This window comes from Drosophila willistoni, unplaced genomic scaffold, assembly GCF_018902025.1.
Source record: "Drosophila willistoni isolate 14030-0811.24 unplaced genomic scaffold, UCI_dwil_1.1 Seg531, whole genome shotgun sequence".
Classification (NCBI taxonomy): domain Eukaryota; kingdom Metazoa; phylum Arthropoda; class Insecta; order Diptera; family Drosophilidae; genus Drosophila; species Drosophila willistoni.
The window spans coordinates 2,884,740-2,911,714 of NW_025814459.1; the positions used below are offsets into that span (position 1 = coordinate 2,884,740).

Genomic DNA, 26,975 nt, shown 5'->3' on the forward strand with positions numbered 1-26,975 from the left:
ACCCCACCCAGACATCTCGCTCCAAAACCTACACCAATGACGGTAGACGGCTCTATCATGACCAAGAACCCTCCACAACCATTTCGGTTGAAAAGAGTAAATCAGTCCACTACAAATTTCCCTAACAACATTCAAAGACAGTTCCACATTGGAGCTGAGATGCAGACAACGAACCAACAAGAGGATTGCTTCCAAGTAGTTCCATACTCTCAATTTTCAGAGTATCAACAACAACAAGAATACTTCATCTCAAGGCGATGTGTTCGAATTTTTTTTTTTTTTTTTTTTTTTTTAACGTTTAATGTATATTTGTTGAATCTACTCTTAAATTAGAGCCTAACAACAAGTTTGAGATATTTTTCTTAGACTAGTACTTAAGATAAATCCTGGGGATATTGCAGGCGGCCCTAATCACTTGTTATTGGGTTGGTCTGTCATTTCTTTTAAGACGAGTTCTATTATTAGTTTGCGTAAGGGAATTGGCAAGAACATTTGGGTGTGCATCCAGTTTCGCAGAATACTTTAGTTGTTGAGTACCTATTTCAGATTTTACGCTAGGTATATTTAGATCATTTTGAATGTTGTCGTTTCGTATATACCACGGGGCCCCCGTGATTGATCTTAAAATCTTCGTACTTGCATTTCCCCATAGTACGGCTCCGTAAGTCCAGATGGGTTTCAGTACGGAGTTGTATAGGGAGACTTTATACTCGCTTTCAGTTTAAGCTGTGACTTTTTTGCTTCGATGTGCTTGCGCCAAGTTAGTCATCTGTCTAGGTGGATGCCAAGGTAAGTGACATCCACGGCTTGAGGAACTGGTACGTTGTTTAGCATTTGAGCTGGACAGTTTCTTCTGTTAAGCGTAAATGTAAAATGTTTGCATTTCTGCTCGTTGACCCGGATACGCCAGGTTGCTAGCCATTCCTCTACCACCTTAAGGTGTTCCTCTAATTTTGCAGAGGCTTGTATTGGGCATTTGGATCTGCTAAGGATTGCCGTGTCATCGGCAAAAGTGGACGTTGTAAGTCCTAAACTCGTTGGTAAGTCTGCAGTGTACAGCAGATAGAGCAATGGGCCGAGTACACTGCCTTGCGGTACACCAGCTTCGATTTCAAAATCAGCGGAGACGGAGCCATTACATCTTACAGCGAATTTCCTATTGTAAAGGTAAGATTCCATGAGTTTGTGTGTGTACTGTGGCAGTTTTTGCCGGATTTTGAACATCAGACCCTCCAGCCAAGCTCTATCGAAAGCCTGGGCAATACAGAAAATTTCGAGAAAATCCAGACCAATAACGTCATCATATCATCATCATACTGGATCATCTTAGCACTACTAGGAATAATCCAGCAACCGAGATGCCGATTACACCCATACAGTATGTTGTAGCGGCCGAGGACGCCCGCATTTAAGAGGGAAGGAGTTAAGACCAGGCATACTATAGACCTATAAACATTCCAAAACTATACCCCGCACTCACCCCACACTCATCATAATGATACGAAAACAAACAGCCAGGACTTATCATAATGTCACCCGATAACCCTGAGACGCATGATTGTCATACGGACAATCGCCATATTGAACATTCCTAAGGGAATGGTGTCGAGTTTGATACATCAGACAGCAAGTCGCCCAATCCACAAATTAATTCGGCAATAAACAGATAAAGTTCAGTACATCAGACGTCAAGCACCTAAATCGATTCAGTGATAGACAAACCCTACACACCACTGATTCGGCATATTTCACACGAGCGACGGCTCTGTCACCAAGTGAACACATTATGTCCTCTCTCCTCTGCAGCGGCTCTTCGCCCGCTTATGCATAAGCAATTATACATCTTATCTTAGCTGTACAAGACCATTATGTATAGAACTAAGATTCATTCAATAAAGAAAAGCCAAAACTAAAAAACATGCTGTCTCAATTGAAACAAACAAAAAAGGAAATATAAATTAAATATAAACTGTGGTGTCACTGGAAATCGTGTGGAGATATTACAATATATAAAGTATATATATATATATATGAAGATATGGTCGGAAATGCTTCCTTCTATGCGTTGCACACTTCTGACCAAAATTAGTATACCCTTTTTGCAGTAAAGTTAAAGTAAGTAAGTGGGTGAAAATGTCTCCACCATGTAGTAATAATTTATGCACAGAAGACGGCATGGCGTATAAACGAAACGCATCCGTATTCGTTTTATATCCGCTATAAACCGAACCTTAAATTACACTAAACTTGTATCTATAAGAATTAGTGTTTTACTAACTCCTGTTATTTGAGCAAACAATTCGGGTTTATTAAATGTTTCGACTTCCAACAATAGGTATGCGCAACAGTTGTCTAGCTTCAAACTTCAATTTGTCCTTCCTGCGAACTTGACATTTTTTGGATTTACATTCTGCATAATTTTAAAATTTAAATATAAGATGCCTCAAACTAAAAGATCTTGAATTTGTTGTTAAAGCCCCTTCATTTCGGCTCAACTTAATTAGCTAAAAATATTCATAAAATTAAATTTAAAATAAAATGCGCCACCCAAAAAATCTGCAATTTTTTTTTTATTTGGTCCATAAAAATTAATTTATTAAAAATATAAAATATTGCTACAATTTTGTTGGACCCTGTTGTTTTACTCCCAGTTTTATAGTTTATTTATTAATTTAATTTCCACTTGTTATTATATAAATTTCCATTAACTGCGCCTAAGGAGTGTGAATTTTTTGAAAGTTTAGATACTTCTAAGTAAAATCGAGGGAAGTTTTGTATAGCCAGATATACGGATACTAAATATAACCCTATGACAATAGTAAGGAAAAGATCAAAAACTGCCGGTTTAACGCGATACACGTTCATGTTTACATCGTTTCCATAATAAAACAGGAAGTCTGGTTCCCGGACATCAGCTTTATCATATATAATCTTCACATTTTTCAGATATTTGTTAAAACCATCCTTAATATCGTTATTTTCCAATATTGACTTAACTTCAAGGTAAGACATAACAATTTGATCATTTATTTCCTGAAAACACAACGTTTATAAGCAAGAAAAAATAAATAAACTGTATATACTTACTAAGTAACCGTTAAAAATATTAGGTAACTGATCCAATTTGTATATATAAGCAGCTAAGGCCTCTGAAATTATTTTGGAAGCTACCATTATTTCGGTAACAATACGTGATTTATCGTCCTTAAATATAGAAGTTCGGATGGGGCTTTTTGGTGCTTTTACAGATGACAACGTGAAGGCGGGATAACGTTTTATGCTAAACCGTTCGTGCTCCCATGCTAGTTTTGATTCAGCCAAATTAATTTTTTTATGCACGCCTTCGACTGTTAAATTTTTTCCATGTTGATCTGCGGCCATTTTTAAAAGTTTGAAATATTGACTTATCGATGACTTTTCTTTTGGGGGTTTAGAAACATGCATAAAAAGTACATCTTTTTCATTGTGTGTTAAGCTTTGAATGATCGTATCCAAACACATCACGTATTCTACACCCTGTAATAAATATAAATTTTTTTATTAATTTAGGGACAAAATTAACTCCCATTAATATCTTTTATACTGATGGTGTTACAACGCAGATTAAAAAATTGCACAAAATAGATTAAAAAGAGATAGAGATGGAGATAGAGATACTCGGGGGGCTTGTTTCAGTCTTATACGTAAAAGGATCTCGCGATGAGGCTTTTGAACCGAGACTTCTCGGTCGGTCTTCTTTTTTTTTAACGCTAGAACCGAATGTTGCGGTAAAAAAGTTTAGATTTTCACATTTCCACGACATGTCAGAGTATATATATAAAAATCAGCCACTGATTCATCTGCCTATAACAACATCTATTACTAACACTACTTTGCGACAGCAGCATACAGTGGCGAGCACGATACATGTTTGTCAATTTGAACTTCAAATGTCTGTAGAAACTATAAAAACCAACGCAACAATTAAAACTTATGGAATTGAATTCGTCAGATATATTTAAAAAATATCAAAGAGTTGATATAGCCATGTCCGTCTGTCCGTCCGTCTGTGCGAATGCGTTTTACTCAGCCATCTTAAGAGCTATCGCGATGAAATTTTTTTTGGGCTGTTTATTACCCGGGTAAGATAACGTATGAAAATCTTTAGGATCGGACCACTATATCATATAGCTCTAGAAGAAACATATTTGGAAAAATGTGAGAAAATGTATGAAATCCACTAATATGATAGTATTGGATATAAAATCTCAGATCCCAAAATTTGAATCTGATCGGATAAATAGAACGCAAGTCACAGTCAATATAAATCAGTTCAAACGCTGCCGGCAGTGCTGCTTCCTGCCTAATACGTCATCATCAAATCAACAGAGCAGATGCATACACACACAGACGCAACGCTACATAAACTATATATGTATGGGTGCGGTGCTTTGCTTAGGGAATGATGGAAGAGGAAGAAAAGAATGTAGTAAAAAGAGTAATAATTTGAATGTTTTGTTTGTGAATTGATGAATTGAGTTGCAGGGAAAGAAATTCCAAAATGTACAAATATTATTGGCAAGGACTGCAAGGGTATATAAACTTCGGCTATGCCGAAGTTAGCCTCTTTGATATTTGATTTTGTTTTTAATTTAATAAAATTTTGATCAAAGTTCCTTGGCCTTAATCAAACTAGCACTTAAATTCTTAAATGAAAAATGTAATCACTTTCGGAAAACGGAAAGACTCGAAATTTAGTTTACCCCAGCGTCATTTTGAAATCCGACCACAGTGCTACCACAGTGCTACAGGTTTCGATCTTTTTGGAACGATATAAGGATTTCCGGATTTAATTTTTTACAGCTTTAAAATTATTTGTATCGACTTCCACCACGTCTTTCGCAAACAGCTTATCGTATTTTCCGTTTTCTAATTTTATTAGTATAAAATATTTGGAAATATTTAAAACTTTCTATTTATCCATATTCCAAGTGGCGTTGTTTGACTGTCTTCAAAACCCTACTTGGAAGGCTTTTTATAAAATACGTTTTATTAAATTTTATACCATATTTCAGAAATAGTTCTGATCATTCTTTGTGACACTCTATTTAGTTGCGGTGTAAATGGTAAACAATGCCATTTTAAACGCAGAACTCACGCATATTGCTAGATAAATATTTTCTATTGCCTATATATTATACATATATAGACGTAGTCGTACAACGCTCAGTACGAACAAGTGGTCCATATGACACCAGGTTAGTGTTACAACCTCTACCCACTCCGACCTAAGGGCAAAGGCGTATTACATACATATATAAACATAAATAAAACTAAAGAAATAGAAAATATTAAAAGTTATAGGTTAAAATAAAGATGATTACATTATCAGACCCGAAGATAGGGCGGAATCTACTGCAATAGGAACTCCACCACCACTACGATCAGTACGATCACGTATAAAAATATTGAAATAAGAGGGTAAAACAGTGGCGTCAAAAACGTCAGGTTTTAACCAAGTCTCAGTAAAGACAATTGAGTCAAAGTCAAAAGACAGGCTATCTACAAAGCGTTTAGTAAGTTTTGTATTAAGGCCTTTTGACATTCTGATAGCCGACAGAGAAAGAAGTTGTTAGTTTTTATACCATACACCCATAGGGTGAAATGGTATATTAAAGTCGCCAAAATGTATGTAACAGGCAGAAGGAAGCATCTCCGACCCCACAAAGTATATATATTCTTGATCAGGATCAACAACCAAGTCGATCTAGCCATATCCGTCTGTCCGTCCGTCTGTATTAATACGCAGATCTCGAAGACTATAAGAGCTAGAGCCACCAAATTTGGTATGTAGACTCGTGTGGTATGTAAATATATAGAGTTAATTGGAATTTTGGCCACGCCCCCTTACGACCCCAGAATTTACATAAAACTGTTTTTCTTAAAAACTATTTAAGCTACCGACATTAAATTTGGTATGTAAGCTAGCTTAATAGACGCGCCGATATTGACTATTTAAAAATTTTGCCACGCCCAAAACCGATTTTCTCGAAAACTAACAAAGCTAAAGTCACCAAATTTAGTATGTATATTGGCTTAGTATGCGGGTAGAATATATATATTTTAATATGTTGGAACGCCCACTTTCGCCTCCATAATTTAGAAAAAACCGATTCGCTCTTGCAATTTTTTGACCATCGCGATCAAATTTGGCAGACTAATAAATTTTATTTATTTGTATCAAACTACCAAATTTGATTGAAATCGGACTAGAAACATACAAAATATACGTATGAACGTATTTTGCTACGCGATTCATAAGGGCCGTTGGCTAGTGGCGGCGCTAGAGTGCTCGTATGTTTGTAGAGTGAGCGAGATAGCATATGGTATGAGGCATGTTAAAACAATTTAATAGACATACATTTGGTTTTCAATATTTTAAATATTTGTTTCACCTTGTGTATGGTATACCCAAGTCGGCGAGACGACTTACTTACTTCATTTATTTTGTTGTCTCTTTTCATTTGCATATTGCAGTTAGTATTTGCTTTGATTTGTATACGCCTCTCTTAACATATATATATTTATTTATTTATTTAAGAACTAACTTGGTAATATAAAATTAAATATTTTAATAATAATAATAACATACATATATATATTTTTCTCTTTTTATTTACATATTGATTTATAATATGTTTTTGATAAATCAATTTATTTAAATAATGTCTGTCTGTTGCAAATATAATTGCAATAATAACAGCAAGACCAGTGAAGGCTTTCTTTACTGTTGGCTGTGTGACAATGTAATGCACTTTAAATGTGCTGGTTACACAGTCAAGGTGCGGGATAGTATTGCACAGGGTGGCGCCCTTAAATGGGGTTGTGATTCGTTACGTGGTTTGGAGCTCAAGATGCGAAGTTTAATGAAACGGACTGGGGATGCATTTAAAACCCTGTCAGCTGGCGTTCATAAGCTCCAAAAGGAGCTTTTGTCTCCGGACCGTCCGGGCAAACATCCTTTCCCAGGAATATTGCCAATAAAGTAGTTACAAGAGCAGCTAGTAAATTGTTGGCTGCTTCAGCTGCTACTGCAGCAGCTACTGATGTGCCTAGCACTTCTAGTTCCCTTTTTGTAGTTTCACCCAAAAAGCAAATTTTTATTTCGAGGCTTAGCGGACGTTGACGATACCAAGCGCAGTAAGCTCAAGTGGCCCCTACGACACCAGGACAAAGCATCTTACGCGTGAGCCCAAGCAAAAGTTGCCCACCTCCCACCCGAACGACCGAGGGGTGCAGCCGTATAACGCACGTCACGAATTGCGTGGACAAATACACAAAAGAAAACACAAACAAAAATAATAATAATTCTACGGTTAATTAAGGAAGGAAGGTTAATCAAAAGAAGTCTACTAGAATACGAAGGCAAATCATTAATCTGCGTGTGTGAGAAAGAGACAACATTTGTCGATTTGTTATTAACAATAACGCTCTAAAATAATGTTCCGTTCGTATATAGAATCAGTAATATAAATTATTTAAACGGACAGTACACATTGGCATTGGCAAAAAAAAAAAAAAAAACGAGAACCAACCAATCAAAGAGATAAGAAATAAACAAATAAAGTAATTTAATCGATCGCAGAGAAAATGATGCAGATGAAGGAGTACAAGGAACTGCCACAGGACGTGCCGCATGATGATGCAGTAGTGCGTCAGCCACAGGTAACTGGAAATCCAGTTGTGAGCGACAGTGTCACTGCTGGCGGTGGCGGGGGAGGAGCCGTTGAGAACTGGATGTCCATACCCGTGGGCATGCCCAACTGCCCGCAAGGCCTTGAGTATTTAACGGCTTTGGATCAGTTGCTGAAATCTCAGAAAATCGAGAAGCTAGAACTGATTACCGGATTCGAGACAAAGAACCGTTTCAAGATCAAAAACTCATTGGGCCAGAATGTATATTTTGCCACCGAGGAGAGCGATTGCTGTACTCGTAATCTGCTAGGACGATCTCGACCGTTCGAAATGAAAATTTTGGATAATTTTCAGAACGAAGTTCTTCATTTGCATCGGCCATTTCGGTGTGACATTCTGTGCTGTTTTCCCAATTGTTTGAATGCAGTAGAAGTGCAGGCTCCGCCAGGACAGGTGATCGGCACCGTGGAACAGGTGTGCACCTTCATGAAGCCAAAATTCAATATTAAAAACTCATTTGGCGATATTGTGCTGACCATCGAAGGGCCCGTCTGTCCATGCAAATGCTTCAGTGATACCAATTTCAAGGTATTCAGCGTTAATAATGAGCAAATCGGAAAATATCCAAACAATGGTCTGGACTGGGACGTGAATTATTTACCGATGCGGACTATTTTAGCGTCACCTTCCCCCTCCATCTCGATGTACGCATGAAAGCCTTAATTTTTTCAGCACTTTTTTTAATTGATGTTGTCTACTACGAGCAATAAGCTAGTGTTAAATCCTTTTTTTTTAAATAATCGCACAGACACCAATCTCCCACACACACATACAAACACACTCGTCCCTTTTTATGTATGTATGTATTTGCCGACTGCTTAGTGTTAGTAATATGAAATAATTTTGAATCTCCAACTCATACCACAAAATTATTATACACTGAATTCCTGTTTGACCGCAAGTGGAATTCCCATTCCCGGAGTTTTTGACGCACAATGCATTTCTTTTTATAGACTGTATCGTGATATATACATATATTTTTTTTTTATGTTTGTTATCTCTAATTCAATGAAAGAGAGAAAGATGGATGGAAGTTCGTTTGCCTCTTTCCGTTTTGAAACGCTTGGCATTTAAAACGCACAAACAACTCAGACAAATGAAAAAAGTCACGAAGAAGATTGGATTACTAATCTGATCGATATATATGTAGATCGAGAACGAGTGCCTTATGACATCCTAGTTATTGTTAATTCCTTTACAAAACGAAAACCCAGCACCACCCTCAAAATTTCCTATTCCTATAGTTATCTGTCAGTCGGAGCACAGGAATCCTAACTGCAATATGAGCGTACTTATTATATATACATATATTTTTATATGATCTACTAAAACCAATATGGATATGTGCATCATGCTAGCTATGACATAAGTTAATAACCACCTTAAAAAGATATCCCAATTCTCGAATTTCAAACTCGAATTTCAATGGAAATTGAAAGATCAAATCTTCAGATTTTTCAATTTTGTTTTTTTTTTTCGAATCCAAATATCTATCGTTGACTTATTTCATATATTGAATCGATCTGGTATATTTTACATTGTACTTCAGTTTATGCTGTATATTTCTGTATAATAAAAAAGTTATATTTTATACAAAAAAAAAAAAAAAAAAAAAAAAAAAAAAAAATTGATATTGCGATACCAGCTTAATCCACGAAGTGGAATAGCACGAACTGAACGGATTGAAGTCTAGTCTGGTCAGACTCATATTGAGGTGACCAGATGTCACAGGACAGTGACATTGAGAAGTTATAATTTTCTCAAAAGCTTTCACAATAGTGGACAATTTTGAGATACACCTATAGTTAGAGGCTTCGCATTTTTTGCCATTGTTATGCAGAGGAATGAGATACGACTCTTTCCAAATAGATGAAAAAGAGGATTCAACAGACAATAAAAACAATTTTAAAATGGGTTTACATAATGCATTTGCACAGAACTGGATGTGTACTCAATAATCTGGCCTCAGAGAATAAACAGGTTTCACTAAGAAGAAAACTTTCATAAATCACTGGATTAAAAATACAATTAGCCTTTTTTAAATGATAAGGATACGGACTTGCTCGAACACCTGTTCAACGTTATCCAACGTTGACCGCAAAATTGCTGGGGGCTGGGCTTACTGCAGCAGGAGTCGGTATGGGATTGACGATCCTCACGGTTGTCTGCTCTGGACCATTGTGTCTTGGGGGTTGTGAGCATCTTTTTATTCCATATACCATCACAAGAACCAATGGTATTGTTAGCGCTACGTAGGAGACTATAACATGGTGAGCCGGCTGGCTGGGGTCTTCTGGCAATTTCCAGTTTTGCTTGAATGTTGCTTAGTTCGTCGTAGCTTAGCTGCATCTTTGTGAATTGTGTTGTTGTTGGCGCTACTTTTGTTGGGCCAATGCTGAAGTTGCCAAATCGGACATATAACAATTTCATTGTGTCTGTCGTAGTTATACGGTGACCTGTTATTCGTATAGCAGAACTCCTAGCTGTACACGTCGGGTCTAGAGTTAACAATCCAGTCTTCTTAATAGTGACACCTTGTATATTATCGTCACAGGTCACTGCGAGTTCAATTGGTCTAGTGGTGGCAAAAATCCACTGATTTTTGTGATACATGTCGTACCACACGAATGATCTGTTTGTGTGTTGTATTTGGCAAGTTGATGATTTTGTGTTTTTGAATAGCTGGAACTCACAGTTGCTATTAGCCGAAAACGTCGTTTGTTTATCAAAACAAATATATTGCTCGTTGTTGAGCTGATGGCATTGTTCCAAATCGGCTCTTGAGAGCCCAATGTATTGATTCTGTTCCTTGTTGACAGCAATGATGGGAATTTTAATGTTCATGATTACAATCCCATGAGTTCCAATTGCTGAAATGGGTACCAGGTTATACAGTTGCACTGCCTGCGTTGCCACTAATGGAAATGTGACCTTAAATATCACATGATTGTTTGCGATTGTGCCTTGTGCCTTCATTAAGCCATATAATTGCAAGACGTCGTTATCTGGAACTGGCAAATCCAAACCAAACGGAAGATGTCTCTTCAGTTGGTTCAGATGTTCCCGAAGCTGGCCTGGTGATAGTAGTAACGGGCTTATTTTGCTATGATGGGCATCTGTAAATACTCGGGAAATTTCGGTTTGAATTCGATGCAAATTCCCTGCAATAACTGTCATCTGAGTAGTTAGCGTGATATACCATTGCAATGCCTTTACCACATTGTCCTGGACCTTGGTCATGTCGTTCATTTGTTGTTCCATTAGTTTCATCTGATTTTCAATTGTGGCTTCATCTCGCTTAATGATATTTATCGTTGAATCAATTACAGATGTCTGATTTTGCAGCAAGTTCAATAAGTAATCTTCATTTGATTTAACCTTTCGTATGGTGCTTGACATCTCTGTTGCATACTTTGAGTTCAGCACACCAAATAAGCCGTTCGCAATGTTCCCAATTATATCTAAAGGCGATCGTCGTTGGCGTTCTATGTGAAGGAGATCATTTCCTGTCCGTAGCTCTGAGTTGACATGCTCGAAGTGCCTCTGCATTGCGGTGCATGCCTCTGGAACCTTCATTAACACGCATATTTCTCCAACCTTTACTACTCCGTCTGAAAATGTCTTCAGGTCGGCCCAATATGGTTCGAGATCGTAGAATGCCACAATAGTCCAGTCAGACGTTGCCATCCTTCCTGTGCCAATACTTTCATAGTATATGCCTGGTTTGGGGTTGAATCGAGTTATATTAGTTCTTTGAGCAAATGCTATAGGCAATAATAACAGCATTAGGCAGATCGTCATTGCCAACGGTGGCAGACCGATCGATAAGCGTCTTTTTGTTTTTGGTTCTGCGTTGTCCTCGATACCAGGGTCTTTTTGGAAATTCGATTCTGTGTCATCTGCCTCGATTTTACGTTTTGTCGCCGTCTCTCTAAGCAAGGGGACCAATTTATGGATAGCCCGCTTGTAGGTGCCTCTGGCTGTTTTAACGTCTACCACGCAGACGTATCCATCCAGGCCTGGATATAATTTAACAATTCGTCCAATTGGCCACTGCAAAATTGGCACATTATCCTCCTTTAGAATTACCATCATGCCTTCTTTGACATTGTTATATGGTTTTTTCCACTTGGATGTACCCTGCAATTCTTGTAGGTATTCTTGAGACCATTGTGTCCAGAATGTATGCTTAAGCCGTTGCACTAATTCCCATTGCTCTGGAATCGATCGCTGTGTTATTGGCTCTGCATCTGGTTGGGCTACTAATGGTTCTCCGATCAATAGGTGGCCTGGGGTTAGAGCTGTTAAGTCGTTGGGATCGTCTGAGTTTGGCGTTAACGGACGAGAGTTCAGCACTGCTTCAACATTGACAATGATGGTAGACAGTTGTTCGAACGTTAAGTTTGCTGTCGATACGTTTTTCAACAGTAAATGCTTAGCGGACTTTACCGCAGCTTCCCATAATCCTCCGAAATGTGGAGACCGTGGTGGTATGAACTTAAATTGCACTCCTTTTTGATTGCAAAATTCTACTACCTGCTGCCGTTTCTGAGTGTATTGTATCGGTCAGTTCCTTAAGTTGGTTGTTTGCTCCAACAAAGTTTGTTGCATTATCGCAGTATAATGTCTGGCATCTTCCTCTGCGCCCAATAAAGCGCTGAAGCGCGCCCACAAATGAGGAGGTGGACAGGTCTCCGACCAACTCCAAGTGTACTGCCTTGGTTGCAAAGCATACAAATACTGCAATGTAGGCTTTGTCCTCGAACCTTATGGTGGATCCAGAATGGTCCACAATAGTCTACTCCGGCATTGAGAAAGGGTCTGTTCTGAGATACCCGATGCTCAGGTAAGTCACCCATGACTTGTTTAAAGAACTGCGGCCGGTACTTGGTGCATACTACGCAGCCCTGGATCACATTCCGGACCATCGGTTTCACCTTAATGATGTGGTACTGTTGCCGAGCTATTCCGCGTAGTGCCTCATGTCCACAATGAAGATTCTCTTCAGATATGGATTCCTTGTTTCCGTTGATACTGGTGCTTGTTGTAGCCTAGTTGCTACTCGTATGATTGATACTACCTGCTGCCGTTTCTGAGTGTATTGTATCGGTCAGTTCCTTAAGTTGGTTGTTTGCTCCAACAAAGTTTGTTGCATTATCGCAGTATAATGTCTGGCATCTTCCTCTGCGCCCAATAAAGCGCTGAAGCGCGCCCACAAATGAGGAGGTGGACAGGTCTCCGACCAACTCCAAGTGTACTGCCTTGGTTGCAAAGCATACAAACACTGCAATGTAGGCCTTGTCCGGACGTTTTCCTCGAACCTTATGGTGGATCCAGAATAGTCCACAATAGTCTACTCCGGCATTGAGAAAGGGTCTATTCTGAGATACCCGATGCTCAGGTAAGTCGCCCATGACTTGTTTAAAGAACTGAGGCCGGTACTTGGTGCATACTACGCAGCCCTGGATCACATTCCGGACCATCGGTTTCACCTTAATGATGTGGTACTGTTGCCGAGCTATTCCGCGTAGTGCCTCATGTCCACAATGAAGATTCTCTTCATGAAGTTTCCGTAGCATCATTTTTACCACCGGATCATTATACGGCAAGAGATATGGATTCCTTGTTTCCGTTGATACTGGTGCTTGTTGTAGCCTAGTTGCTACTCGTATGATTGAATCTTCATCCAGTATTAGTGGCAATGTTGCCACCGTGCTTTTGCGATCTAGCGGTTGATCAGGTCGTCTCTTTAAGTGCCGTAATTCATATGCAAAACCTGTTTCTTGAATTTGCTTAATGATCACTCTCCGTGCTTGGTCCAACTCTTCCAACTCTAACTGAGCCGTTGCTTTCCTGTTCTGCTTGTGACAAACCCGTAGCACATACGCCACTATTCGCTGTAGCCGGTAAAACGAATTTCTGTGATTTACCGTATATATCCATTCACTCTTGTTGTTTGCCGTGGCAGTCACCATGCTGAATACCTTGGTTTTCTTCTCAGCGGTATCCATCGTGTGCTCTGTAGGCTTAAATGGTGCTGGCCAGCCACGTTGTGGTCCATGCAGAAATAGTGGTCCATACAACCATAATGTATGTGTGCTAAGCTGAACTGCTGATATGCCTCGAGACAGAACTTCAGCTGCGTTGAGCGCTGATGACACATGCCGCCATTGCCTTGGATGTGATACTGCGTGTATTTTTGTCAACCGATTAGCCACAAACGTGTGGAAATGTGATGCCCGTGAATTAATCCACGAGAGTACTACTGTTCAATCTGACCAGAGGAATGATTCCACACTTTCTGATCCGAATTGGAGATCCTGTCGAACTCTATCCGTGAGTTCAGCTCCAAGTACAGCTGCACATAGTTCCAGCCGGGGCAGTGTCTGTTTTTTTTTAGGGGAGCCACTCTCGACTTGGCGCACAACAATCTGAACGAAATTTGGCCATTTTTATAGGTTGATCGGACATAAACTGCCGCACCATACGCCTTTTCTGATGCATCAACAAATGTATGCAATTCCTTTGTAGTGGGGACCTTGCCATCAAAAATATGCCTTGGAATTTTCATGTGGTTTAGTGCCTGTACATCCTCTCGGTAAGCTTCCCATTGCTTCTCCAAATATGGCGGTAGGTCACCATCCATCTCAATTCGTTCGGTAGCAACATGTTGAAGAAACATTTTCGCTCTTACCACTACCGGTGCGAACAGTCCTAGAGGATCAAAGATTTGACCGACTTCGGATAGCACCACTCGTCTGGTTATTCCTTTTTTGAGCCTTTCAACATAATTGGTCTTCTTTGGGTGCCCATATGATTCCCAATGTTTTGACACTTGTTTGACCCAGTGTGTCACCGAGATTGATGTCAGCAATCGTATCTTCCTTTGGAACTTCCTTTATAAGTTGACTGCTATTTGAACACCATTTTCGTAAGTTGAAACCCTTAGGTTTCAAGATTTCTAGAAGCTCTTGTCTTATTTGCAGGGCTTCTGGTAAACTGTCTGCTCCTGTGAGACAATCATCAACATAAAAGTCATTTTTTAATGCTGATGCTCCAGACGACAATTTTTCAATGTTTTTCAGTGCCAAATATTCCAGACACTTCGTCGCTAAATATGGGGCTGACGTGGTTCCATAAGTTACCGTTTTTAAACGATAAAACTTTAGTTCTTGACTTGGATCCTCTCTCCACACAATCATCTGATTGAATTGATCGGCAGGGTTTATCCAAACTTGGCGATACATTTTTTCAATATCTGCCGTGAACACATATTTGTGTGTCCTGAACCGCAGAAGAATTGAGAAGAGTTGACTCTGTACAACTGGTCCAGGATATAAAATGTCGTTCAGTGATTTTCCTGATGACGTTTTGCATGATGCATCAAATACCACTCTTAGCTTGGTGGTGGTACTTTCTGGTTTTAGTACACAATGATGCGGTATAAAGTAATGGTTCTTGGGAATTTGTTCTACCATTACTTGCTTCATATGTCCAAGCTGTTCATATTCTGACATAAATTTTACATACTCCTTTTTTATGTCAGGGTTCATTCGCCTCTCTAACGACATGAATCTTCTTATGGCTACTTCCCGAGATTCTCCAAGAGATGACGCCTCTTCAGCAAATGGAAGCTTTACAATTAGTCGATTGTCCGCCGCCGTGTGTAGGTTATCGAGGAAAAATTTTTCACAATACTCTTCCTCCGGACTCCTGTACCTTTTTATTGGCTCTAGTGTGTCTAGCTGCCAGAATCTTTCCAGTGATTCCTCTGGATTCGTCATGCCTACCATACATGTGATTGAAGCTGACGTTGACATATTAATTCTGCCAGCAACAATCCATCCCAACTCTGAGTTTTGTAATGTTGGACGGTTTCGATTGCCCCGTCTCCTTTCTGGTAGCAGTATAGCATAGTGATCATCAGCTCCCAACAGCATATCAATTTTTCCGGGTTTATCAAATGTTGGGTCCGCTAATTGAATGTTGTCTGGTAATGTGACTTTCTGCGTTATTTGTTCTGTGGGTTGGTCACCTATTATGTGTGGCAATACAAATGCCTCAACTAGCATTGCGAACTTGTTGTATCTTGACCTTACAACCAAGCTTACTCGCGCCTTGCTTATCTGTGGTTGACCACCCACTCCATTTATATGCACATGAGTCTCGCTAATTTTTAACGATAACTTCTTTACCAGTCTCTCTGAGACGAGATTTACTTGAGAGCCGCTATCCAGGAGTGCTCGAAATTCTCCTTTCCTTTCATTGATCCCTTTTACCACTACCTTGACCGTTGCCAACAGGGTGTATTTTCTGCCAATTCCATACGCAGAAGCTGCAGAAGCAGATGTAGCAATTTGGTTGCCTGTTTCTAAATGCAACATTGTGTTATATTTTTTATCGCATTTAAAGCATCCCCTCCAAGAGCAATTTTTTGCCATATGGTCCGGCTTGAAGCAATTGACACACAATTTGTGTCTCTGCACCCAATTAAGCCGCTTTGCTGCGGATTTGATTTTGAACTTTTCACATTGGAAGAGTTTGTGCTTTGCTCTTTCGCAGAAAGCACACAGGGTACTGTTTGTCCCAGATGCTGTTGCGCATGTCTTCCTTGGACTTGGTTTTTCAATGCAGCTATTTTCGTTTCTTGGTTTCCCAATCGCCTCTAATGTTAGGAAGCGCTGTTCCAAGAAGGATAGGAAGTCCTTTACTTCCTGCAGGTCCCTTGTGTTGGAAAGAGATTGCTCATATAGTGCGTGGTTGAATCTATCCAATTTTCTTGTCATATGAAACATTATGACAGCAGCTGACGATTCCATATTGACGCCTACATTTTTTAAGGCTTGCAATGATTCAAAAATGTTATCATGCAAATTCTTTATAGAAGCTGCGTCATTTCCCACATTTGGGTGATCAAACAGCTTTGCCAGTATGGCTGTTACTAGAACTCGTTTGTTATTAAAACGTTCCTGCAACACTGACCAAGCAGTGTTGTAATTGGCTTCTGTTAATTCCAGGTGCCGTATCAATCTCTCTGCTTCTCCAGAAAGGTTTGATTTTAAGTACCACATTTTCTCTATCGTGGATACATTTGACTCATGAACCACCTTTTTATAGATGTCATGAAATTGTTGCCATTTCAGATAATCCCCATCAAATTTTGGAATGGGAATTTTGGGTAGTTGCAATGATTGTATCGATTGCAATACAGGTGGTGATTGTATCACTACATTTTCTGCTGGTGCCACACAGAATTTCAGCATTGTATTTTCTGCGGCCACAAACGTAGCTATATTATATCCGGCTTCGGCTGGATTTTCAGCTAGCCGATGAATCTCATAATGGATTTCTTCAATTTGCATCCATAATTTGTCGACTACTGATTTGTAAGTCATTTTATCTTCAGGCACAATTTGTCTTAATGTCCTGGACAATGACTCCAGCAGAGCACTTTGCTTACGAACCAGTGGTTTGATCATGACTCGCTCTTCCTCTCGTTGGCGAGCTTGCCTCTCTAGCTTTATTTTTGCCAAATGGTCCTTCCAATCTTCCACTATATTAGATACAACCGTCTTCATTTTGCTGAAATAGTCCGTTACAAAGTAGTTATCTTCAGTTGGCACGTTATTAAATTTGTCCATCAACTCCTGATGACTTTTCTCGAAGTTCTCCCACATGTATTCCAGGAGCTCAAGTTTGTCCTCGAAATAAGATGGCTTCGTTTTCCTGGCGAAAGAATCTTTTTTGGTATTCCGAATAAAGGCCTGGATTGCCTCTCCTCGTTCTGTCTGCTGTTTATAAAACTCCTCCATGTTCTTTTATATTCTTATGCAATTGCTTATCTGTACTAGTACTTGACCCGATGGGAGTTTATTTATTTTGTCAAAGACAGGGAACGCTCCGACTCGTTCCTAAAATTGGTCAAGTGTAGCACAAATAAGAATAAGAAATAAATCGAAGTTGCCTTTTGATTAGTGTTTTAACAATAGTTTTATTTTTATTTCCAATATACCTATTCTTTTACACTGATAACTGCCACGACAGTGAAACCAATTTTTTGAGTTTCTTTTCTTTGTTTAAAAAATTGCTGATCAATGCCAAAATCTATACTCGTGCGTACTACCTGGGTTACTGACCGAGTTACCTAGGTCAGATATTGCTGACGCCAGGGAATGCAACAGAGTTGAGTTGATCAAACTTTATTTTTTATATAAAAATAACTTTTTATGATTTGGTCGCCTCGTTGACACAAATCGTTGTTAAATGTTTTTTATAAAGTGATCGCCTAGTTGATCAACTTTTATTCAATGGGTATGCACTGCTACCCCGTTGCGGAAAACCAACTCCTAGTTTTCCAATAAATCTTTTTTATTCGCCAAGGTGGCTACGCAATGATTGCCAAGTTAATCAATAGCGATGTTTTTAGTCGGGACCCCAGATTGATGTGAGATGTTCATCAATTTGTGCCCTCGCTTAGGATTGTCGTGTCCAGAGCGTGCAAAGAAAGTAGTCGCCTAGTTGACCAGTTTCCTTTTTGTTGAGAGATTGGTCGCCTGAGTTGACCAAATGTTCTCGCTTGATGACGGTTTCACCAAGTCTGTTATTCTTTTAGCTTGGAGCCGCCAATGTCGGGGTCACCAAAATGTTCAATGAAAGACGTTAGTGTTTCTTGAAGTAATTAAATGTTTATTTATTTATATATATATCTAGGCACTAGCACATAAACCAGTGACTAAAGGTTGTCGCAACCAACACATAAATTGGGTGGACCTCGGAGTGAGATTACAAAGGCAAAGACACAGCGATGCACACCCGATGTAGCTACAATTGGTATCTGATCTTACTAAGAATAATGCATTTCTTTTATAGTACAAAATAGCGAGCTCACCAGTGCATAGTGTTAAGTCAACAAAGTACGTTTTTATTGATTAACTAGGTCTTTATTGTTTACTGCTGACCATATCAGATCTACTTATGACTGATGAGCCATCGATATCTATAATCGGGTTACATACTTAACATTGACATACATTTCCATTCGTTCTATATTATAATTGGCTTAATGTTAGCTTATTTTATATAATCTAAACACCAACAAAAATTATAAAATTGTTTGAGTCAGAAGAAAACTGAAGCTTACACCGCTGAAAATAATTCTTATAGCATTGTGTATTAAACATCATGAATTTTGAACGAGCGACTGTATACAGAGCGTAATCTGATGAACGCCGTGTTTTTTGAAACTTCTTATAATAATGAGTCTTCACAGAGAGAACCAGGGAGGTTCGTTAAGCCGCTCCAGCCTACCAAGAGGCACACAAACATCAAAGAGTGAATTCAGAGTATCATAAAAGAAGCGAACAGCTAAGTTCATATCTCTACAATTGTAAAGATAGGATCAATCGGTCGTAGTAATGTTTTCATAAAGGCTGCCAAAGTCAGTCTTACGAAAGCACCTAGTTAGAGGTAACTCATTTGAACCAAATAATGGTGAAAGCGAGGGCAGATCAATTTTTAAATTTAATGTAGGATGAAATTTGTTTTCGGGGAGAACAAACGGTTTGGTCCTAGAAACATCGCAATACGAAGAATCCAATACAAATGTAAGATCTAACGATTTTCCATTAGAATTTAAGACAGGATTGACTTGGGATAAAGATAAGCCCATAAGGCCATCAATAAAGTCTTGTGACATAGAAGGCAGCAACATGGTAGATTCATCTTTTAGTGACCATGCTAAATCACTTAAAACTATGAGCATGTCTTGACTAGAAACTAAAGAGGAGACAAACTGAATTGCCTCTAAATGATTTAAATGGACCACAATGTCAGACGATGGTGGAATATAGGAACAAGTAATAAAAGCATTAAAAGATTTAAAATTTACTTTAACACCGACAAACTCAATCTCCTGGGTATTAGAAAATTTTATTATTTTAGATGACATAGCAGCATCAACAGCTATCAGAACGCCACCGCCTATGCGAGAAATCCGGCCACGTCTGAATATAGAAAAGATTGTGGAAAAAACCGATGCATCAGCAACATCAGGTTTTAACCACGTCTCTTCAAAAGAAAGACTATCTACATTGAGATTAGGAAGTTTAAATTTCAGTCCTCTAACTCTCTTCAGCAGATGCTGATGTAGCAGGAATGGTGTTAGTTGTTGTTGTTGGCAGGCGAATCAGTTGCCGATTATTTTTCTTTACATTCCTTAACTATTATATGTTTCGGCCAAATATCTTCTCGACATATACTGTCGAAGAAATTGGCAGAAACACTAATTGTCACAAACACAAAATGTCCCGAGAATAAGAAAATTTAAACTTTTCCACCGTAATATTCGAGACGTTAACTTTCTTCTGCATATAGGCTATTACATCATCAGATGTGACAACAGGGTCAAGAGTTAGTTACGACGGTAAAGACATGAAACCAAAAGATATAACACAACAACAACACCGCTAATGCAAGTATTGTTGCAAGTCTTAATTTATGTATATTTAAACAAAAGCACAAAAGCGACTGCAAGAATTCGCGAAATGAAAATAAAATTCGGATGCTGAAATTATAATTAAACCGATGAGTTTAAAAGTTATAGAAAAGTATTTAATCGCGAACAATAAATAAGATTTGACAGTCTTCGGCTAGCTTTCGTTGTAAGCAGATGCACTACTTCTTATTAACAGAGGGCCTTCCCCGCGGCCCCACAGCCCGAGGCGCAATCAGTTTGCTTTGCTCTCTGATATCCCTTCACCAAAAAAAAAAAAAGCCAGTTCCGATGCTAGATTTTTCTTTCCCCCAACTGCCTTCAATTACACTTGAAAACTTTAACTGTATAGTAATCGAATCCATAAATAACGCTAAAAAAAATGTCTGAATTTTCTTGCATTGCTGTTTATAAGGCATTACGTCTATTGTCTAAAAACATTATATCAGTCACGGATTTACGGGACGGCAACCAACTCATACTGGTTAAGAACCAAAGTGAGGCGGACAAATTCATCAACCCCCCTTCGCTTCCAGGCATCTGCGAAATAAAATGCAAGCTTCATAACACTCTTAATCAGGTCAAGGGTACCATATACGCCCCATATCTTTTCGATATTCCCGATGAGGAAATCTTAGAAGAATTAAGAGCACATAAAGTCTGCGGCATTTACAAATTCACCACAACACCAGACATGACCACCAAACCAACCGGAGTTATTCTTCTCGCCTTCGATATTGCCTGGCACTCAGTAAAGTTACGTGAATACATCCCCAACCCAATGAGCTGTAAAAAATGCCAACTATTTGGCCATACAGCCAAACATTGCAAAAATGATGCTCTCTGTGGCAATTGTGCCTTACCCCCCCACACGCCAACTGAGTGCACACAGCTAAAATGCGTTAACTGTACAGAAGAACACCCCTCCTCCTCCCGTCAATGCCCAAAATATCAGCAACATAGGGAAATCTTAAAAATAAAGACAACAAAGAAGTGCACAATGCGCGAAGCCAAGATAATATACAAAGCAAAAACTCCGAAGATCTCTAGCGTCCCCTCTTATTTGTCGGTTGCGACAGCCGCTCACGAAAGAAACGAAAGAACTGATAAACACATAACAAGCGTCAACCCTACTCCAACACTTATAAGAGATAATAATAACAAGCAAACCAATAAACACACAGACCACCAAAAACCATAATACATAACAGCAATAATATTTCTACACCCAAACCTTTTATAGGTTACTTCTTTAATAGCGCAACCAATCTTAATGCTAAGCACGGAGTTGGAATACTAATACGCCAGAACATTCCTTACAAGGCTATTCCACTAAATACGACTACTTGTTCTATAAGAATTGAAATGTTATCCCAACCCAACATGACAATTTTTAGTTCCTATGTATTCTCTAACATCAGCTTCTCTGCTAATGATCTAATACATATCGTTGAATTATCGCGGTATCCAATTGTGTACACCGGCGACTTTAATGCTTGGTGCCCATTATGGAACTCCAGCTGTCAGAATGCCAGAGGATTGAAGATGGAAGATGTCATAAATAAAAAAAATCTAGTTCTACTTAACAACGGTTCCCCCATCCATCTCTCTACCCACAACACATTAACGCATATTGATCTAACAATGATCTCCTCACCTTTACTCCCCCTTTTGCAATAGGTAAATCAACAAAAACTTACACGGGAGTGATCGTTTTCCAATAAAATTGGTCTTTCAGACCAATAAAGCCGAAAAATGTATTCCTAATGTAAAATTTCTAACAGATTATGCGAATTGAGATTATTTTTTTAATCAGAATGCATTAAACTATTTTCCTTCACGCCCTCCAGTGACGTTAATCTCACCACAGCTAGAATAACTAAGGCCATCAGAACTGCCCATGTAGCCATCCCGCAAACCCGTCCAAAAAAATACAGCAGTAAACCCATATGGCTCAACTCCCAACTGAATGATTTAAGAAACCAAAAGCAGTCTCTCTGGCACAATTTGAAAAGTTTCCAAACGATAGAAAATTTAATCGCATATAAAAAAGCCAGAGCCTTGTTTAAACGGGAAGCTAAAATTTCTAAACGAGTTGCCTTGCACAACTTCACCGCTAACATTAACCCCCGTTTCACAACAAAAAAAATATGGACAGATATCAATAAATTAATCGGCCATTTTCCAGACCCTCTAAAAGCAATCAAAGACCAAAACAACATAGACTTAAATACCTCAGCTGAGATTGGAAATTCCTTCGGTCGTATGTGGTTCTCCTACTCTATGGACAACAACTTTTCTTCCGATTTCAAATCATGTAAATACAGAACTGTTTCACTATCTTATCAGCCCTCCCACATCTCTCCAGACAGTACTGATTTAGATTCTAATTTAACTTATAAAGAACTGGAGCTAGCACTTCAGCACGCAAAATGAAAAACCCCCGGTTTCGACCGTATTTACCCAATTTTAGCAAAAACAAAGCATTAGAATTATTCAATTTAATGTTTAGTACTGGAAAATATCCTCATGTTTGGAAAACTGCCACCATCTTACCAATCTTAAAACCCAATAAACCTCCCAACGAATTGTCTTCCTTCCGGCCCATATCTCTACTACCATGTTTGAGCAAAACTTTAGAAAAAATACTAGCCAGACGTATTATGTGGTTTGTCACCAAAAATAAACTCATTTCCCCTCATCAAACCACTTTTGATGCACTTTCTTCGAAAAATCATGTCTTCATTTTGGCGCACTGTTCTCGATCAACTTTCTCGCTGGGGGGTAGGTCCGAAAATCTTCAATCTTGTAAAGGCATTCATGACGGGACTTGCCTTTGAATCCTTAAACAATATTGTCTTACGACACAGAAATATCGAGCTTTCAGTTTACGCTGACGACGCTATTATATTTAATAAATGTAAGGACTTCAATTCCTTCTTCAATACATTTTAAATCATACTTACAGACATCAAACAATGGGGAAAGTCCTCAGGAGCTACTTTAGCCCTGGAAAAATGTAAATTATTTCACATTTTGTTTAAGCTGCAACTGAAGCCAGACTCTCTTTGCTAAAAAGAGAAAACCAACGAAGAGAGAGAGAGACCAAGAACAGCGCAAGTTACTTTGAAGTGACAAACTTGGAGATCCGTTACTTCAATTCTTTTCTTTTTAATTTCTTCTATGGAAATTTCCAGAACGTTGAATTTTGTAAAAGACAGCGTGGTTTGCTGTACTTGAACTACTCTTGAAATTAATCTCCGTCGATGCGGTTGCACCTTCTGTGCCCGCCGACAATTGTACTATAGTTTTAGGTTAAGAAAATAAAGCAACCGATTGAAGTCAACCTGGTCATCTCATTTCTTGCCAATCGCAAGTGCCTCAAAGCCGCCTCGGTGGAAATTATCCGAAGGCCGCATCATATAAAGCGAGCAGATTGGGGCTCCGCAAGGGCGCAGCTATTAGCCAACATATTTGCAGAAGAAAACTTTGTTCATTTCCAGCACTATTTGTAAATAATTTAGAAATACCTCAAGTAACAGCATTAAAAATTCTTGACCTAACCTTTGACAATCAACTTATTTACTTACTTAGAATTAACTTAGACAAACCCCTTAAAATTCCTGACATCCCTAAAATCTCATATCCATCCTACCTCGCTCATACATGTAACAAGGGCCTTAAAGTTATCCTATCTTAAAGTTAGTATGGACTGCCAATTTATGGGTGGTGCGCCCACTCCAACTTAAAAATAATTTTGCCACCGTATCACACAGCTGTGAGACGGAGCATCGGAGCATTTCCTACAACACCAACTAAATGTCTACTTGCCGAAGCGGGTCTTCCAGAAGTGCCTACGAGAGTTGCTCAACTGATCCCAAAAATACTGTGCACAACCAACCCAATTATTCATAATGATTTCCTGACAGCCGCTAAACACCACAAAAGACACAAAGTCTTATCATCAATTCGCAGATGCGTCAGTTTTTACAAAAGACACCAGCTGGAAACCCCATACCGTTGGAACAAGGTGCCTGTAGACTCCATCAATTTAACGCTACACTCTTTCCAAAAGAGCATCACTAACAAGGCCATATACCACCAATTGTACGCCACTTCCACTAGTTTCTCAGTCGTCGATTGTAACGGATTGACTATCTCCTGCGGACTACTGCCCTCACACTTTTCAATCTTCACAGCGGAAGCAGTTGCTGTACTAAAATCAATCCAATACGCCACTAAAGTACGGGGGAAGTTTGCCATCTGCAGCGATAGCCTATCCACGTTATTTGGTGTAAAAACTCCTACAATCAAAACTGCATAGTGACGGAAATACGCCATCTTTGCATCCGACACTCCAAAAAAATAAAACTTCTCTGGATCCCAGGGCATATGGACATTAAAGGAAACTATCTCGCAGATGTAGCTGCCAAACTTGATGCACGTTCCCCATGTACCACAGTCATACCTGGTGCGCCACTAGATATGTGGCGAAATATTTGAAACATATTGAAAGAGATCGAATGTGCTGACTGGGATATGTTTGACCATAGTTGGTACAAAAAATGCAACCTACACAAGGAACCCGTACGACATCCTCCCAACATAGATCGGAATGCAACATACTCACGTGTTTGAGAACTGGCCACACTGCCCTAACTCACACACACATCCTTCCTCCTGCCCAAATTTCTCTCCAGATCTTTTTGCCCAAATATGTCATAAAGATTTTTGGCCGGAACACCTTATTGTAAAAGAGTATACAATAAAAAAGAAGAATCGGCCTCCGATTAACCTGCTACCTGCCTCTGTGAATAACGTTCCTTCCGGCTCGTCTGCACCTGTTGGCAAGTCAAAAAACTAATTTCGTCCCTAACTCTGGTCTATCAGAAAGCACGGGGACTAAAGTCTAAACTCTCTAGACTCTACGTAGATAGGTTAACTTTTAACTTTCATATTCTTGAACTTACTGAAACTTGGCTGAAACCTGATATTGCCGATGCTTCAATTTTTCACTCAAAATATTTAATATATAGACATGATCGGACTATGCGTATTGGTGGTGGTGTTTTGATCGCTGTTGATTCAGCGTTATCGTCTGAAATTGTCCAGTCCTCCAATCAGGAGATTGAATTTGTTTGTGTTAAAATTTCTTTAAATTCCTTTTCTGCCTATATTACTTGTTCGTATATTCCACCACAGTCCAACTTGGCAGCTTACATTCACCATTTGGGAGCTATTAAACTTGTTTCCTCATATCTGTCAGACAAAGACTTGCTCATTGTTCTGGGAGATTTTAATTTACCTGAGATTGCCTGGACCCTTTTATATGATTCTTTATTACTATTGACCTCCTTGTCACATTGTTTCATAGATGGTCTGCTTGAGTTGTCCCTAACTCAAATAAATCCTGTCCGGAATAGTCGTAACAGATCACTAGATCTGGTATGTGTTGGATTTTTCCAACTGCGATGTTTCCAGGACCGATCCCTTAGTTGTCCCTGAAGACAACTTTCGTCCAACTTTGGATGTAACCATTGACCTTCCTTTTGGGGTTATGTCTCGTTATACTAACTCGAAGCCTCCAACCCGATGTTTTCGCAAGACAAACTTTGCTAAACTTAAAAAACTTTTGTTAACTAACAATTGGTCATATCTGTATACCTGCACGGATATGGACTCTGCAATTTCTGTCTTCTATAAAACTCTTGGTTCAATCTTAGATGTTTGTGTCCCGCGTGTGATCCAAGAATGGTATGATAGACCTCCTTGGTTCTCACGTGAGTTATGTAACTTGAAGAACGTATAATCAACATGGTATAAAATATTTCAAAAATCCTAAGCAATTTTATAAATTTGTCAATGTTAAATTGCCGATATGTTTAAAAACGGGTTTGTCAATGTTAGATTGCGGATATGTTTAAAAACGGGTTTAAAAACGTAGATCGACAACTACTAACCTATAAGAATTTACATCGCACTCGATCAAAGGATTCAAGACTGCCGTGCAAACTGACGTCATTTATACTGACTTCAGCAAGGCCTTTGAATCTGTTAATCACACTCTGGTTTTCTAAGACCATCCAAGTGACCTCTCGAGTACCTCAGGGTAGTCATTCGGGTGCATTGCTATTCACTCTTTTTATAAATGATCTTCCATTGGTAGTGTCACATTCTCGTGTGCGGATGATGTTTAACTTTAGCTCAGTTTAAAATCGCCATCTTGCCTGCTTCAATCCGATCTTAATGATCCTCAAAGTTGGTGTAAAACCAACCTATTAAACCTCAACGGCTCTAAATGCAAAGTTATGTCTTTTGCACTCCATGCTTAGCAACTTATTATACTAACGACACTGCGTTAGAGCGGTTAGATATTATCAATGACTTAGGTGTTCTTATGGACCATAAATTAACTTTTAATCCTCATATTTCTGCTACAGTTAGTAAAGCTATGAATGTTCTTGGGTTTGTGAAACGATGGTCAAAAGAGTTTGACGATCCGTACACAACCAAAATTCTGTATACTTCTTTAATCCGTCCTATCTTAGAGTACGGATCTTGCATATGGTCACCTCAATATGAGACGCACCAAAGTAAAATTAAATCTGTTCAAAAGCAATTTCTGCTTTTTGCTCTTCGGGGTCTAAATTGGGATAGCAATGTCATTTTTGCATCATAATCCAGTAGGCTTCTTTTAATCAATCTTCCTTCTTTAATTAGTCGTAGAGTAATGCTTGGTGCCATCTTTATT

The 26,975-nt window shown here is 39.0% G+C and overlaps 1 protein-coding gene and 1 pseudogene across 1 annotated transcript in view; one reads left to right on the top strand and one right to left on the bottom strand.

The window, feature by feature from the left end:
• Positions 1-2,562: 2,562 nt before the first annotated feature.
• The window catches only part of LOC111519666 (nicalin-1), a 102,176-nt gene continuing 77,763 nt past the window's right edge, over positions 2,563-26,975 (bottom strand). The window contains exons 5-6 of the mRNA XM_023181480.2: positions 3,088-3,516; positions 2,563-3,033 (exon numbers count right to left, since the gene is read on the bottom strand). Coding sequence (XP_023037248.2) covers positions 2,668-3,033; positions 3,088-3,516 — 795 coding nt within the window. The 3' untranslated portion in view covers positions 2,563-2,667. The remainder of the gene's footprint in view (positions 3,034-3,087; positions 3,517-26,975) is intronic.
• LOC6653331 lies at positions 7,555-8,480 on the top strand (annotated as a pseudogene).